Raw genomic sequence first — 16,955 nt, 5'->3', positions numbered from 1 at the left:
CCGGTGTAACCTTCACCGGGTGTAGGATAGATAAAACCACCATACATGAATGATTTTACTCAATGCAAAAACAAATTCCAATTTTTTAAAATTATTGGAGAAATATATTACGCAATAAATAATTGTATGATTTTAAATCTAGAACATAAGATCATTAAATATTCTATTATCATGAAAAATGTAATTCAAAGACTAGGGTCAGCTGCTTTGGGCCAAAGCCCATCAAAACAATAGTAACCGGGCTTTAGTTGTGGGCTTTTATTTAATATTTTATCCTTTTCAGCCCAGTCTATAATTTAAATATTTATATCGAATAATAATAAAAAAAAAAAAAAAAAAAAAAAAAATGTGTTCAATTTGTTTGGCAGTGTCGCCCATTTCGTGTTGTTCAAGTTCTGTTGTTCGTCTTCCCGATTTCACTCTGCAAATCCTCACAGGGAAAAGAAAAGTGATAAATTAGAGGAAAATAAGTTCATAGATAGATCGAAACCACACTTCGTTTTGATTTGAACACTGTAAAAGGAAAGATAGAGAGATGGCCCGATACGACAGAGCAATTACGGTGTTCTCGCCGGATGGTCATTTATTCCAGGTGGAGTACGCTCTCGAGGCCGTACGCAAAGGAAACGCCGCCGTCGGAGTTCGCGGCACCGATACCATCGTGCTCGCCGTTGAGAAGAAGTCCGCTCCTAAGCTTCAGGATTCGAGGTTTCTGTTCTTCTCTCTCGCAGATCGCACAATGTTATTTTGTATCATATGCTAATTTATTTTTGTTCAGATGAATGATTTTTTTTTTTTATTTAGGCTTGGGGTTTGCTAGTTTGATGCATCGACTTGTTTACTGTAATGTATTATTGAGAATTGGGTGTGAATTATTTCTGCTTTTGATTTTCTTTTTGGCAATTTTTTTTACTATTTATGTTTATTGAAGGCTGCAACGATGTTCTTATTAGGCATGGGTGGGGGTTGTAGAGCGGGAACTGTGTGTAGCTCTGTTGTTGTTAAACCCTAGCTTGAGCTTCTATGTATATTGAGCAAATGATTTCATATTTTGGGATTCAATTGTAAAATTAGATTTGATATGCGATTTTTTTGAACTTTGGTTTCTGGTCATCGAACTTTAAGCAAAGCATTCGCCCTTGGTTGCGTAGATACGAACAAATTGGCTTTACCTTGATACTTCAGTTATTCTTCAAAATGGGTGAAAAAAATAGAACGTGGTGATTGTGTTACGTGAATTTCAGTTTTCCATTACTAACAGTTCTAGATCATATCAAGCACTTGAGATTCAGGTCATGTGTCGGTACATGTAAACATCGAATATACAAACCAATGGACAATGAAGCTTTCTGGTTGACTTGCAATATTCATTAGCTTTGGTCTAATATCTATGAATCCCTCTTAGGACTCGGTTGTATGCGAAAAGAGTTCCGTTGTTATTTGTCATCCATTAGTCAACTATTCTATTGAACTTTGAAATCGTCCGATTTTAGCCATTTGTTATGCATTACTGACATGTTCTGAATGTAATCCCTGCAATTTCAAACTTGCATTGTTCAAGAAACGGTACTTAACATCCATGTTTGTTTTATTGCGTCTTTCAGATCGGTAAGGAAGATTGTTAATTTAGATAATCACATTGCCTTGGCCTGCGCTGGGCTGAAAGCAGATGCACGTGTCTTAATAAACAAGGCACGGATTGAATGCCAGAGTCACAAGCTTACGATTGAGGATCCTGTAACAGTTGAATACATAACTCGCTACATTGCCGGTCTTCAGCAGAAGTACACACAAAGTGGTGGTGTGAGACCTTTTGGCCTTTCGACCTTGATTATTGGGTTTGACCCACATACTGGTACTCCGTCACTTTATCAGACAGATCCATCTGGCACATTTTCAGCATGGAAAGCAAATGCGACTGGGAGGAATTCGAACTCTATCAGAGAGTTTCTGGAGAAGAATTACAAGGAAACACATGGCCAAGAAACTCTCAAGTTAGCGATTCGTGCTTTGCTCGAGGTAAATCATCCGTGTTCATGTGGCTCAATGCCCATTTGCTTACACTTATTGTATGCATTTTTTTATTTATTAGATGCCTGTCATTTTCTGTCTGCTTTTGCTCTTATATCGTGTCTGTACGTGTGTCAAGATATAAGATTTCAGAGGAAGTCTTTCCGGAAATTTCTATGCTTTTCGTTCCTTCAAGTGGATGGAACACTGACAGCATTTACTGAGATTTATGCGACAGTGATATACATTTGGAAGTTATTATCGAGCATGATTTGGTCTTTCTCAGGGTTTTTATTTGGGGAATACGTAGATAGCAGAAATCATTTTAGAGATCAACTGTTTTTTTGTTCTTGAAACAGTAAAATTCTCAGTTGAAGTAGTTGAGTTGAATTTGGTGCATCTTCTCTTAACTTTCTAAGAGAATGAATATCTGGTTTTGGCTTTGTTCTTTTTGTACTTGAATGTTGCCTATGTTTAATTTGTGTTGCCATTTGAAGGTGGGTTAGAACTGAGGAATAGCTTTAGCGTATAAGTTAAAGTCGATGTTATCTTTTGGTATTTATTTTCGATTCATTAAGCAACATGATATTAGGAAGAGTTGCAAAGCCTCACAATTTTACAAGTCTAGATCCTAAAACGTAATCTTCTTTCTCAGACCTTGTCTAAGAAATTTAGTAAATTCCGTAGGCAAGCATTTTCAATCAAAATGGGAAAAACTATATATCTCTAGCATACTGATTTATATGGTTAACTGAAGTCTGCAGTGATTGATGACCAAGTTTATAAAAGCAACATTTGAACATGGTTTTTGACGTAGATGGTTTTATACTACATTCTCGTTTTCTCGTCTTATTTTAAATGTTGGGTGATAGATAACATGTAAAATATAATATGATAATTGAAGGTTGTGGAGAGTGGAGGAAAGAATATCGAAGTAGGTGTAATGACGAAAGAGCACGGACTGAAGCAACTTGAAGAATCAGAAATCGACGCCGTTGTTGCTGAGATAGAAGCAGAGAAAGCTGCTGCCGAGGCTGCTAAGAAAGCCCCTTCAACTAAGGAAACTTAGTTTCAAATTATTATTATTCTGCACATTGTGTTGCTGCTTCTGGGCCTGTCAAGGTAGTGCGATTAATCAATTCGGCCCTATAATTTCATTTCGTGTTGGGCTTCTTTTAGTATTGGATTTAACAGAGTAAGATTCAACTTGGATTATTTTTCTGCAAAAAATATTTAACAGAGTATGTTATTTTCTTTTTCTATTTTTTTTTAAATTATTTAATGGCAAGTTGTATTTGTTTGTCTGGATATCAAACTAAAAATTGAAATCTGATAATTAATAACCGACCCCACAACGGACAAGGGAGTAGTTCAATTTAACTGTTGGAGCAATAATTTGATTACTGTTGTCTCCACAGATTTCGATCTCTCACTCTCTTTCTTGTCATAACTTTATATATAATAAAATTGGTTTCGGCTAAGATTTGTGTGATCCATAAAGGATAATTTTATGTGGTGGTTAAATGTGTGATTCATATAGTAGATAACAAATCTGCAATAATTGACCCGATTTCTTCCGATCATTTCCTGACCTTGCTGCATTTGTCAGTGCTTTTCAATCCTTTTACCAAACACCGGATAAACAAAATTGGGTAGTTTTCGAATGTGTAAACAAATAGTGCAATTTTATTTCGTAGTAATAAAAATTGGGAGGGATAAAATGGTAAATATAGACTGAAAAAATATTGCATTGGTATAGAGGTTAGTGTGGGCAATAAATGATGGTCACGGGGGAAAGGAGACAAGTACCAAAACTAGGGATGGTGGGCTCTACTCTCTATTATTTTCATTTTGGGCCCTTAATGGGTTTTATTAGTAAATAAACTCTATCCACTAATGGGCTTGTGGGGTCCACCTTTCTTCATATCTCACCAAACTTGTTCACTTCTCCCACCTTCCCTGCTTTTGCTATCTTACGCTTCAATACCAAAACCGTAAATTACAACCATCCATGAGGTATGGTCAAATTACAAAAATATCCCTCTTGTTTGGATAATTATATTTATTCCCCTCAATTATTGATCTTCTTACACCTACACCCTTATGGTGTCAGCTTCAACATAATCATCTAGATTCCGTGGAATGAACTCGACTTTGTACCCGTTTTGTGTAAAAATACAGTTTATGATGCACCACAATCTGATATATAGAAGCCAAAAAACACATCTTATGATCATTTTACTTCAAAATGTGGAGCTCAAATGGATAAAATGGTACAAAAGTGATAATATTACATCTAATCTAGGAGATTCCACTAAATTTGAAACCACAAGGGTGAACGTGTAAGAAGATTTATAGTTGAGGGGTGGTTGTAATTATCCTAACAAGAGGGGGTTACGTAATTAGACCATACCTCAGGAGTTTTCAGGAGTTTGTAATTTACCCAAAATAGAATTATTAAACTATACTTTAATTAACAAACTATAGTTTAATTAATAAATTAGGTTTCTATAATTAGGAATTGATTTAGAAAGAAAGTCATTGAGTTATTTTACCATGAAATTTTAATTTTTTTCTTAAAGTGAAGAAATTTGCAGCCATCTATATGAATGCATTTGGTAAACCAGTACTCTCGTGTATAATAATCTACTTGAGTATGTACATAATGTGACCTTGTTCGAATTTATATGTGAAAGGATCGTCTGAAGTGACGTTCATCTTCACTACTTTTTTATGGACAAAATCGAATATCTCTGAAAAATAAATAATAAATAGATAACCACACATTACTGCAAATGACTCACAAAATCAATAGATCACATCAATTAAATATTAAATTAACACAGAATTTGACTAATTTGACACATTATTTCACTGTCAAACTTTGTGTGGGTTAGCGGTTGTTAACGGAAATTAATGCTGTGTAAATTTGCTGATTAATGCATATGAAAAACAGGCACAACTATATAATATGTAAAATATTTGCCGACTCTTCTTTTATCAACACTAATTACGTGAAATGCAAAAGATTTTTTTAGTAACGATTTAAATAATGATTAATATATTCGCCTAATCATGTAGTAAAATATTATAACTTATATGGTGAAGTGAACACTAAACACACGTGTTTGACAAAAAAAGGGTAATTACATCAGCGTCAATAATTAAATAATTTTTTAATTAGATTCGTTTCTTCATTTCATCTTTTCTTATTATTATTATTTTTGATTAAATTCAACAAACCGAATTGTACGTTGTCTTTCTGCAACGTATTATAGTAAGTAAAAACTAAAAAGGAAAATTGTAAATTTAAGAAAAGGTAAGGTAGTTTATAGCAAAAGTAAAAGGAAAGTGGGGGCTAAAATGAGAATTATGGAAAGAAGAGGGGTAAATTACGAGAGCGACAACATTAAGTGGGCCCAATATGTAATTAGGCGTTGAGTTTGGGCTGGGCATAGTTGGGGCCCACTAGTCTAACGGACAATTTGAGGCCTACGTCGGGCGGCTGCCAACTACCGCCCACAACGAAATAAGTTAATAGCGTGTGCGAAACAACGTTTCACTAATTACTCATAAGGTCCTTCACATTTTCTGAATTTGCAATTCTGATCCTTTTTTTTTCTTAAATGTTTAGATCGACTTGGACTTGACTTTTTTGTTTATTTATTTATTTATTTTAATCAAAGATGATTAATGAACAAAAGTTATAAGCTCGTTGCCGTGGGGTCAAGGCAAAATAGTGGAATTTGTGGTGCCTTTCTTTTGAGAAATTACATCCAGCTCCCTAAATTTTGTTAATTTCTTACATACACCCCCTACAAAAGGGTATTATTGTTAGAAATCTGTAAATTACAAAAAGGGTGGATGTAATTATGAAAAAAAAAGAGGGATTTTTTCGTAAATTAATCTTACTTTTAATTGTAATTTACCCATTAATTAATGGGACCTATAAGGGCCCTCACTAGGATGCTTGCATGTGAGGTTAGTTGAAATTGGACTCTAAATTATTAACCAAAAAATCCAGATTAAGGGGCAGAATCAATAATTAATTACAAAATTAGTAGAGAGATCAATAAGTGATCTTTGTAAGTCCTAATCCCTATTAATTAAACAATTTATTTTCTTGAAAAACTGGGAATTTAATAAATATCTCACCGAAGCTTCTAATCTTTCTACCTAACACTATTGAAAAAAATTGTGGGTAAATAAATAAATATATATAATTAAGAGTTATTAAATAGTAATTGTTCTGGAGTTGTAATTATTAATTCAATTTTATTTAAGAATATATATATCCATATGAATGTACACAAATTTTGAGTTTAGTAGGTGCATTTATTAACTTTGTGAAACTTGGAAATTATTGCAAACTTAAATACTCTCTGGTTGAGATGAGTACTATCGAAAAACGGTTTGACCTAATCCCATAATTGATTTAGGTACACCATAAATGAATTCTATACCAAATTAAAATTTTAAAGTATATAAAAAAAATCTATTCTAGTATAAAGATAGTATGTTAATACATGAACCCCCCAAGCTTAACACATTGATAAATATAATTTAGAGCTCTTCTTGGATTAATTATTTATCATTTACATGAGATCATATGATTTAAAGTCATATATTAATATGTAAATGAAAATAAATACATTATAAGCAAGTGGCAAATAATATATGTATATTATATATAAATATATATAAATATTGCTAGGTTGGTAGATCACGGCTAAAAAAGAAAAAAATAGTAAGCTAAAGTTGGTAGAAGGATGGTATAATGAATGGGTTTATTTCATTTATTATTTTATGTACTATATTACTATTTTATTTAATTTCATTCTACCGATTATAAAAATAAAAAATAATAATTATTAAATAAATGTATGTGTTAGTAAATATATTAATAATAGTGTTGGAAAAGATAGGTTACCTAACTATTTCGTCTTCTTTTCATCTCATCCTCTCACAGCTTATCCGTTTGGTTGTTCTTCATTCATATCTTCTGCTGAACAACATGACAAATAACAATTATTTATCAAAAAGGGAATATAATCTAATATTAGATAAAAGGAAAAAAAGAAAAAAAGAAAAAAAAAAGTAGTGAAGAGAAAAATGGAGTTCAAATTCTACATCTCACATGATTCATCAGACAATCCATATCAAAGATACCAAAAAGCTCTAAAGATAAGGATAGAGATCGAGTTGCAACATTTAATTTTAATGGGACAAATTTATTTCTTAATTTTTTTAATTTTTTATATAGGGTAAATTACACCTAGACCCCTAAACCATGCTAAAATAACTTTAAGGTCCCTATAGTATCGATAATTACAATCACCTCCTAAAACATTGTTAGAATCCCTAACGGAATAGTGCATTGGATATATATAAAATACGTCTATGGTAGCAAAAACGACCCGCGGAAAACTAATATAATGCATGTCGGTCCCAAGGGCATGAAATCTTGGCTCCGGTAATTGTTTCAGAAGTGTGGTTGTAATTACCAATACTACAAGGACCTTAAAATTATTTTAGTATACCTAAGGGGTGTAGGTATAATTTATCCTATATATAAAAAGGAAAAAGAATTTGGTAAATAATTAGATATGGCAAGTGGACGAGTTGCCAAAACTCGTGAGCCTGGACTGTTGAGATTTTGCAAGTAGACGAAACTTTTTGAAAATAGCAATCACCAAATTATTTTCTTTTTTGAACTATACTTTTATTTAAATACTATAACAGAAAATTTAAAATAAATTAAAATCAAGAATTTCAGCATGTAAAAAATAGAATTTATTGTATTGTATGCATGGTGAAATTAATAAATATTTTATGGACCACTTTAACCATTTGCATGTAACTTCCTACGTACCAGAATGTAGTTAACTCCACAAGTACACATCTTTGTCTGGGATATATATATACAAATACATAAATAAAACACCCCACAAAATTCATGAAACATTAATTTGAATGATCATTTATCAAAAACCTCTGACAAATTTGTAATAAAAATCATTCATAAAATAAAAAAAATCCCTGACCAAATTAAATTGTGTATAATTAATTGGTCATATACTATGATGCATGTATTGATACTATAATAAAAATAATGTCATGCAATAAAAATATTCAACTATTAATTTTACAAATATTCAAGAAAATATCTCAACTAACTAATACTAAAATAGTAATTAATATTATTAATTATACCTCTATTCACTACATTTTTATGAATTAATCTTTAATTCTTACACCTTAATTAAACTTAAAAAAAAAAAAAAAAAAAAACTTAATAAAATATTGGTGATGATCATTTCATCTCCAAGCTTCTATAGTCCAAAACAGCAGTCTTCAACCCAAGAAAATCATACCCAGAATTACTGCTACTTCCAGTAATAATAACACTATTACCACACCCACACTCTTTGCTTTTCTGTGGAACAGTACTACATGCGAAGCACACAGTACTACTTACATCTTCATCACTGTCTGATTTCATCATCATCAAAATCGGTTCTTGATAAGTGGGTGGGCTGATTCTCAGTTCAAGATTCAAATCCGGGCACCGTTCTTTTGTAATAATATTAACCGGGCTGCTGATCATTTTCTCTTCTTTCCCGACGATCAACCCACCACCGCCGCCGCCGCCGCCACTCATATTTTTCCGATCTTCATCCTTGGAACTTGCAGTACCGGAAAATGAAATATTATTATTAATAATAATAGCGGGATCATGATTGATTGGTCGGTGAGTAGTGGGGTCAATACCCCTGCTCAAAAGCTTTCTTCTGATATGGGTATTCCAGTAATTCTTTATCTCATTGTCTGTTCTTCCCGGTAACCTTCCGGCAATTAGGGACCACCTGTATTTTCCCAATAAACAAACATCTTAATATATATATATATATATATGTATATATACATGTGTGTGTGTGTGTGTAGGATGCATGCTTACTTGTTGCCGAGAAGGCTGTGGAGTTTGATAATGAGTTCGTCTTCTTCTTCGGTGAAGTTGCCGCGTTTGAGGTCTGGCCTGAGATAGTTGATCCACCGGAGGCGGCAGCTCTTCCCGCAGCGGAGGAGTCCGGCGGATTTCGGCAGCGAACGCCAGCATCCCTCGCCGTGGGCCCGTATGTAAGCGATCAAACGATCGTCTTCTTCTTTAGTCCACGCGCCTTTGTTCGTGTGAGCTTTCTCACAGCAAGGAGATCTTCCCATTTTCTTGTTCCTTTTTTTAATTTAGAAAAGGAAAAAAAAAAAAAAAAAACAATTTTTCAGATTTAAAAGGCGCTCAAACTTTTTTTTTTTTTTTTTTTTCCTGCAAAATAGTATTTTTATTTTAAGTGCTTTTATTTTGTGTGTATAGGATTGATGGTGTGATTGAGCATATATCAATGCCCGGCCTTTTAAAAACTTTGATAGGGAGTTATTTATATATACATATATCTACAAGATTTTGACTCTCATTTAGGGGGGGGGGGGGTGGGGTAGGGGGTGGGGTGGGGTGGGGTGGGGTAGTAGTAATTGCTTCTAGATGTGAGTTGGTAAGACAGGTTTAATTTGAGAGAAGTGGGCTAGTTGTGGCAACTCTCTTTGTGATGATTATATATATACATAAATTATAATAATTTAGGTAAAATAAAAGTGACATTTATAACTAATTAATTAATTAACAATATATAGGTAAACTTCAGGTAGGTGTAAAGTAATATATATTAGAGCTACTGGAAATTGTGTCATATATATATTTTAATTTTGTCTTTCATCCAAACTCTGAACCAACTTTTGTTTTTGTTAATAACTTAAGTAAATGTATATGTGTATATATAAATAAATGTGGTGATAGAAATAAATAAATATGGGACACCCTTTTGTGTAATGATGTTTGTTGGAGCTAATTAACATAGTTAATGGTTTCTGGTGAAGTCTGGCCAAACATTTTGTACCAACATTTATACTACTGTATATCTGTCACCATATATATTTTTTGCTTAAATCATTCCTTTTTTTTTCTTTCAAATGATAATAATATATAATTTGCATTATTAATTTCAGGATAAATGCGAAATTGTTGGATTAGATGGTTTTTGGGTTTGATTAATTAGAGAATTAGTTGGAGGAGATAAATATATGTTGCCAATTAAGTGCTGTTATCCTTAATCATGAGACTAAGTATATTATAGAGAAGGTAGGTGTTGTACTTTATTCTACCAACATGCACAATGTGTTAAAATAATATGATTGTTATATTTAAAGGCCTTCCTTCTAGAAGGATTTATATTTAAAAAAAAATTGAGTGTGTGTGGTTGCAAGTTGCAACGTATTATAATAGTTGGATGTGTGGGCTTTAGTTATTCCACTTCTCTTATTTTTCTATGTCCAAATCGTTAATTATGGTGCAAGTTAAAATATGGTTAGGGTTGTGACTTGGGAGGGCAGTTTGATGATTAAACTTTTCAAAAAAAGAAAATCAAATTTTGTTACGAACGAAAACTATAGTACTGTTGATTTATACGCCTATAGAAATAGATTTATTTTTTTAAAAAAAATAAGGAGATTGAATTGACAAGTGTTATTCATTATACCAATTCCAAGTTAATTAATTGTGGTTGTTGGCTTATTATTGCATATCAAAATAGGTGAAGATGAACCAAAAATATATATAATATATATAATATAGATAATAATAGGGGATATAAATGAAATACATATATAGATAACATTGCTCATAAATAGCATTAGTCACCCACCACCACCACCACCACATGGTTTTCTCCTCCGACCCGAAAATAACATCGACACCAACTTGTACCTACGAGGCTATTATGAATCTTGATCCATATATACATTTTTTTCTTTTTTTTTTATTATCAGTAATATAGAAAAAAATATTCAAGAGTCTCTGCATACACACAGTGGCGGATCCAGGATTTTTGCCAAGGGGGTTCGAAATTATAGAATAAAAAATTAAAATATCACTTTATAAAAATAGTGGACCAAAAATTTATAATTTACAAATTTTAGGTGAATTGTGGAAATATTTAAAAACCAAAAAGTTGAAAAATGATAAGATTTCAAAAAAATTTAATAATTGTGAAGGTGGGTTTCGAACCCATGACCTACTAATAGGTCAGGACATATCTTTACCACTTCAACCAAATGCCTTTTCTGTTATTTTATGTATAATAGTAATATTTTATGAAAACCAAGGGTGTGCAACTGCACACCCTAGACCATGGCTACATCCGCCACTGCATACACATACATACATAAATGTATGTACATAGATATAGATAGATACAATAGATGTCACAACTTGTGTTTATGTTACCTACCTTTTCACCTTTATCCCCGACTGTCATCATCCAAAAATGGCTCCACCTTTCATTTTGAATTATGGCACGGTTTCTCATTTTATTTCCATACCAATGTTATCTCCTCTTTCAACGTAACAAAAAACACCATCCATTTTTTTTTTATATATTTATATAAAATAAAATAAAAAAATAACACCTCATTAAGCTTATCCATATATTTCTTTATTTTATTTTTTATAAAATCATTTAACCAACACCAACCAAATATTAAAAGCTATCCACATCATGTATTCATGTCCAATTTCAATATATGTCATACATAAACTAACAAAACTAGAAAGAAAAAAAGAAATAATATGTGAAAAGTATCCAATGAATGACACACACGGGTTATTCGAACCTACACTTGGGGTAATTTCACCAAACACGTGTGTATCGAACTACCTACTTTACGCTCACTCGCGTATATGCATGTGTGTGATTGTGTGTATACAGATACATAGTATAAAACTATCTGATGTATATCTTATCCATCAGGCGTAGTATCAAGACTAATACACAACCAATTGCTATAGGTCTTCCATGAAGCTTCCCTCATCCATCCATCAAACTTTGTGTTGGCACTTGTCATGCTCATAGGCGCCACTATAAGTCATAAGCTAGTAGTTATAAATTAGTTAGGTTGGTTCAATTTTTTAGGTTGGATATATGCATTACACAAACACAAAAAATGAAATCCATAAGGGGGAAGAATATGGAAAAGGAAAAAAAAGAGATGTAAGAAAGATGTAAAGATGCATGGTTTGGTTGAGAAAGATGAATAACATGTGTGAAAGAGTAGGCAAATTAATCTGGAATAGGCAAGTGAGTGAGTGAGTGACAACTCATATAAGCCCCCTCGTGGATGTCATGTGTTTAGGTATATGAACAATACTCGTGGGGGTTGTCCTTAAATACAACTCTTACCTACCTCTACCGTGAGCCCCCCCTCCGGGTCTATTTCAATTTGAATTTTGACCCACATTTGGAGGCCGGTTAGTTTTTCTTTTTTTTCGATTAGGGGAAAAGTTATGAATAGAAAGTGGAGAGAATAAGAACCAAAAACAAAAAGGGAGAGTATGGCAAGTGAAATGGATAGGAATCGGATTTTACGACCCACATTTTCGTCGGCCAGATTTTGTTTGGTGCTATAATCTCTAATTGCTTTGGTTGAGTGTCATTTCATAATTGTGCACAACTTGGTTTTTGTTTGGTTGTAAATAACACAACATGAGGATAGTCTCCTTATAAATTAGTGGTCTGGATTTTGCAGCAATTGTTCACGTTGTTAAGGTTCGAGTATGGATCTACGTCTTTACTACCACTAAGTGATTCACAAAGAAATTCAAGAAACAATCTCCACGGCTTTCCTCGGGAATAGCCATTTTGCATGAATTCGTGAATAGACAGATACAGAGACAAGTATCTCCAGTAATTATTTCAGCAAGCGGTATATAGTGCGTGTTTTGAATACAAATCTATGATCCCACTCGAAAGCAGGGACTAGTTTATGTTTATAATAATTCGGATATAATCGGAAGTAAACAGATGATTGTGTGTTTGACCTATTTCATCTTTTTTCTGACTTCGTAAAAGTAACTCAGGATCACCACTGTAGCAGCAACAGCAACTCCAACGGCACTTTGTGCCAGTATGGTGCAATCTTTGACAATTGCCTTTGCACCAGTTGGAGCTGGGGAAAATCCTAATTCGGAAAGTTTTTTATGGGACTCGGCGTAATCTTTGAAGAAGGTATCTTCATCCTGCATGTGCGGATGATGAGACAATGGTTACAAGAGTGGCCCAAACTACTTTTGAAATTATGTAGTAATGATGAACATTAGCCTGCTAAAGCAAACAATTGGGCCGTTTAACAACGGATATGGCCCACAAAGTCATAACATTAATGGTGAAATAGGCAGATACCAAATAGCATTCCAAAGTTTCATTGAGTAAAATATGTCCTAGTCAGGGCCGAAAGCTAATAATAATATCATTGGACAAAAGAAATTTGTTTTTTTCTAACGAGGCATGTGCAAAAGTAAGTTGACTGGGAATCATGATGATGATATAAGCTGATTAGAAGATGAAAAGGATTTTTGCAATTAACTTTTGTGAACTTTAACTTCTTTAGAATCAGCTTTTGAGATTAACCAAGATTTAAAACAGGTGATTCTCAGGTCCTTGATTGAGACATGAATAAACTTTTAAAATGGACTGTTGTGCAAAATCCTAATTGCCAATAAGAAACATAATCATTGTTAAAGTGGATGATTAGAAGCCAATAATGTACCTTTGCATAAAGCTCAACATAATGCCTAAACTCAGGAACATCCAGCAAAGCAACATCAGTTGGGAGTTTTAGCAGTCCCTCACTTTCTCCCTTAAGCAGCTCCCTGGTTCAGATAAACGTGTAGAAATGGCATAAAAGAACAAATAATCATAATAATTATAGATAAAAGGTCATTGATATACTCTAAAGGACTTACTGAAAGTATGAATTATCAAATTTCAGTGGCTCTTTAGTCCAAGGGCCATCAAAGCCCGATCTCTCAGGGTGTGCCCTTCCCTAAAACAAATATTAATAACCAAATTATGTCAAAGAAGTTCTTTAGAAAAAAGTTCACTAGGTGGGTTATATTCATGGAAGTGATTAAATGGAAATTACCAGGGTGTGAGCGCCAGATAGTGCCACGATTTCTTTATCGGACAAACCCATCCGATAAAACACATCCTTCAGATGTGGCACACCTAACATTGAATGCAAAAGAGTATGTTAGTTGAACTTCCAATCACTCTTCATTAAAGTTCACAAGTGGCCAGATTCTGAAAACTTAAAGCCAATATACGAGCAAGAGCAGGAAATGTCATTGCAAAAGGATTTTTACTATATAAAATTCCAGTTAGTTGTAATATATTTATAGAGAGACAATATAAGCAGAAAGTGTTTTTTTAACATCTGATGATGTCAGTGAAAGAATGTAGAGCAAATAGCATGTGCATTAGCACATATAGTGGTTATCATAGCATCTAATCATAGCAAGTTCAGACAACTATGATTTCCATTATATTATGTTTGACCTTTTTTAGCATCTGGAAGCCGCCCTTCCTTTGGAGAAATCTTTGAATCCTGAAAGAAACATGAGATGGATAGCATTAATATTGTTCTTATTTCTTAATGTGATTAAGCTAATTTGCCAATACACGTAATCTAATTTTAGTTCCTAATCCATGATGAATGATGAGGCTTAACTTCTAGCACAAGACAAGTTTTGTTTTATTTATGTAAGATAGATTAAGAGTACCTTTCTACCAGGAACAAAATTAATTGTCGGGCCTCCAGTGACTTCTACTGCAACAACACCTGCAAGCTGTAGGCAAGCACAAAACAGATTGCTCTTAACTTATCCAACCATCCAGTACAGCATGAAAATATAAAAATCCATATATCTTGATAGAGACAAAAAATGAATTGGAGAATCCAAGGCAGAATACATGCGCAGTGTACTTCGTGATAACAAGAAAACAATTCCAGAATAAAAAAAATTATCGGCACATTTCAATGAAACAGTAACTTTAGATTTTAGATTCTTCCCAATCCATCCCATCCCTAAGTGACGTTGAGGTAGTATCAAAAAACGACAAATTAGAGTGGTTCTGTTCATTTCCTTCCCAATCAATGCTTCACATTCACTAAATTTCCAGTATTAGTACTCCAGTATAATTCCCTGAAGCAGGATTAGAATTTGCATGCCCGTGCACTTGTTTAGCAGTTACAAATATTAAAATTTTCTTTGAGTGATTTTATCTCAACAGGCAGTGCACGATTGTTTACACTTATTTCATTGAGTAATGTTATCTACAAGGGCAGAGCACAAATAACTTAAACACATATTTTTCGAGCGATGTTATGGATACAATATAAATAAGTCTAGAGAATTCAATACTCCAACCCCTTGCGTAAAATCGCTACTGCATAATAATTAGTCAAGATCTTAAACTTGCTTGCACTAGGTCATTGACATAGAAAAACTGATTATCTTATACAAGGTTTTATTTCTCGATTGCAACCAAAAGCAGCCAGCCAAGCAAATTACCTGGTACAAATCTGCATATGTAATTCTCGGGCATTTAGACTTCACCGCTTCTGCAATCAGACACAAAACTGACCATAAGAAAACCGGTAGATGTACACTTTCAAATGAAGGACTTATATTCTCTAAATTCAACAGACACGCTAAGCTCAATTCTGCCACCACGCTAAATAAAAACTATTCAAATAACTATGCTTCAATATCAATCAAGACAAGGCCAACTGATGTGAAATTTTCACATCCTAAAGTACGGACATAGATAAGAGACATAAGTTTCCATTTACAAAGTCATAAACAATTAACCAATTAACCAAGCCCGGAAACTTGCACAAATGCACCAGACTCGTGAATAACTTATGAACGCAATCAAGTAAAACTATGTTCAACAGTAAGATATGTTCAATCCTCGTATCGCAGCAAAGATATATCAACCTGAGAGTATGATCGTATAATTACGAACATCTCAATCGCACAAGATAACATAAATTCCCATCGTTCAGCATGCAAACTCATCAAAATACACAGGCATAACCAGAATCAACCGCGAAGTCAATCATATTCAATCAGAAAATAATCCAACACTCATGATAATTTTCCAAACTATCCAACAATTAACAGCACCAGATGCTTGATTAACGTATATGAAGCAACACATACAAGCATGCTAAACTATTTAACGTTTCGAATCTAGAGACAGATTAATCTGCAAAAATAACCTCGCAAAAACCTAACGTAACTGACCGCAAAAATCGAGCGCGATTTTCAAGCCGCTATTAGCGCCATGAGTGTACTCCTCCTCGTTCCGAATCGAACCGTTCGGGCCTCCAGTCTTCGTGTTCACATCATAAGTCCCCGCATCATGCCATCTAGTAAACATATAATCAACAAAAACCGGTAAACGAATAGAACTAATCTCGAACTCGATTTGTGAAACTATCATCTCAAAGTGAAAATCGGAAAAAAAAATTCAGAGAGGAGAAAACGAAAATGAAAATTTACGCCAAGCGAAGCATAATCGGTGCGCAATTTTTGTTGGAGATCAGAGCGCGGAGCTCACGGCGAGCTTTGTCGACATCCTTGAGGTATTCTGAGTCGACGATTAGTTTCGCCATTGGAGATAGCTACTGTGAGTCTCTGAATATTTTTGGAAAGTGGTGAGATAAGATCATAAGATGGTTTAGATTTAGAATATTAATTGGCGTCAAATAAGAGTAAAGAATCGGCCCAGACTGGGGTTATTGGGTTATTCTATTTATTAATACCTTATTTCTCGGTAACTGTGTGCTTGGAAACTGAGCCCATCGGTTAGGTATGGGCCAGAATTAACAGTCTCTTTCACTAACAATACAAAATTATTGTATATTAAATATTTGAATTAACTCCATTTATTTTAAATTAATTATCCTTTTGATGAATAAAAAAATATTCCATATATTATTAATTATTTTAAAATTTATTATGCATTAATTACCATTTTCTCAATTTTACCTGT

The 16,955-nt window shown here is 33.5% G+C and overlaps 3 protein-coding genes across 3 annotated transcripts; 1 reads left to right on the top strand and 2 right to left on the bottom strand.

Moving 5' to 3' along the window:
- Positions 1 to 339: 339 nt before the first annotated feature.
- Positions 340 to 3,265, top strand: LOC105957763 (proteasome subunit alpha type-7). Its single transcript, XM_012981724.2, has 3 exons — positions 340 to 708; positions 1,605 to 2,019; positions 2,915 to 3,265. The coding sequence occupies exons 1-3, from the start codon at positions 536 to 538 to the stop codon at positions 3,077 to 3,079; spliced, it is 753 nt and encodes a 250-aa protein (XP_012837178.1). The 5' UTR covers positions 340 to 535; the 3' UTR covers positions 3,080 to 3,265.
- A 4,837-nt stretch (positions 3,266 to 8,102) lies between these two features.
- Positions 8,103 to 9,589, bottom strand: LOC105957765 (myb-related protein 308). Its single transcript, XM_012981725.2, has 2 exons — positions 8,969 to 9,589; positions 8,103 to 8,876 (listed from the first exon to the last, which is right to left on the bottom strand). Exons 1-2 carry the CDS (start codon positions 9,229 to 9,231, stop codon positions 8,324 to 8,326), a joined length of 816 nt encoding a protein of 271 aa, XP_012837179.1. The 5' UTR covers positions 9,232 to 9,589; the 3' UTR covers positions 8,103 to 8,323.
- Positions 9,590 to 12,713: 3,124 nt separating this feature from the next.
- Positions 12,714 to 16,689, bottom strand: APX3 (ascorbate peroxidase 3). Its single transcript, XM_012981726.2, has 9 exons — positions 16,463 to 16,689; positions 16,205 to 16,329; positions 15,467 to 15,516; positions 14,675 to 14,740; positions 14,451 to 14,499; positions 14,038 to 14,120; positions 13,859 to 13,938; positions 13,663 to 13,765; positions 12,714 to 13,132 (listed from the first exon to the last, which is right to left on the bottom strand). The coding sequence occupies exons 1-9, from the start codon at positions 16,573 to 16,575 to the stop codon at positions 12,935 to 12,937; spliced, it is 867 nt and encodes a 288-aa protein (XP_012837180.1). The 5' UTR covers positions 16,576 to 16,689; the 3' UTR covers positions 12,714 to 12,934.
- Positions 16,690 to 16,955: the final 266 nt, after the last annotated feature.

The sequence above is a fragment of the Erythranthe guttata genome, chromosome 2, assembly GCF_056151865.1.
Source record: "Erythranthe guttata isolate IM_541 chromosome 2, IM_541, whole genome shotgun sequence".
NCBI classification, from domain to species: Eukaryota; Viridiplantae; Streptophyta; class Magnoliopsida; order Lamiales; family Phrymaceae; genus Erythranthe; species Erythranthe guttata.
The sequence above is the reverse complement of the archived record's forward strand: the minus strand, read 5'-3'. Positions and strand labels throughout refer to the sequence as shown.

Bases quoted from the DNA above. Each gene is read 5' to 3' on its own strand.
- LOC105957765 (XM_012981725.2), bottom strand. From the start codon at position 9,231: ATGGGAAGATCTCCTTGCTGTGAGAAAGCTCACACGAACAAAGGCGCG. The intron at 8,877-8,968 runs GTAAGCATGCAT...GGGAAAATACAG, and splicing joins CACAGCCTTCTCGGCAACAA to GTGGTCCCTAATTGCCGGAA.
- APX3 (XM_012981726.2), bottom strand. From the start codon at position 16,575: ATGGCGAAACTAATCGTCGACTCAGAATACCTCAAGGATGTCGACAAA. The intron at 15,517-16,204 runs GTCAGTTACGTT...GTCTGATTGCAG, and splicing joins AATCGCGCTCGATTTTTGCG to AAGCGGTGAAGTCTAAATGC. The intron at 14,121-14,450 runs GTCAAACATAAT...ATTCAATGTTAG, and splicing joins GCTTCCAGATGCTAAAAAAG to GTGTGCCACATCTGAAGGAT.
- LOC105957763 (XM_012981724.2), top strand. From the start codon at position 536: ATGGCCCGATACGACAGAGCAATTACGGTGTTCTCGCCGGATGGTCAT. The intron at 709-1,604 runs GTTTCTGTTCTT...TGCGTCTTTCAG, and splicing joins CCTAAGCTTCAGGATTCGAG to ATCGGTAAGGAAGATTGTTA. The intron at 2,020-2,914 runs GTAAATCATCCG...TGATAATTGAAG, and splicing joins CGATTCGTGCTTTGCTCGAG to GTTGTGGAGAGTGGAGGAAA.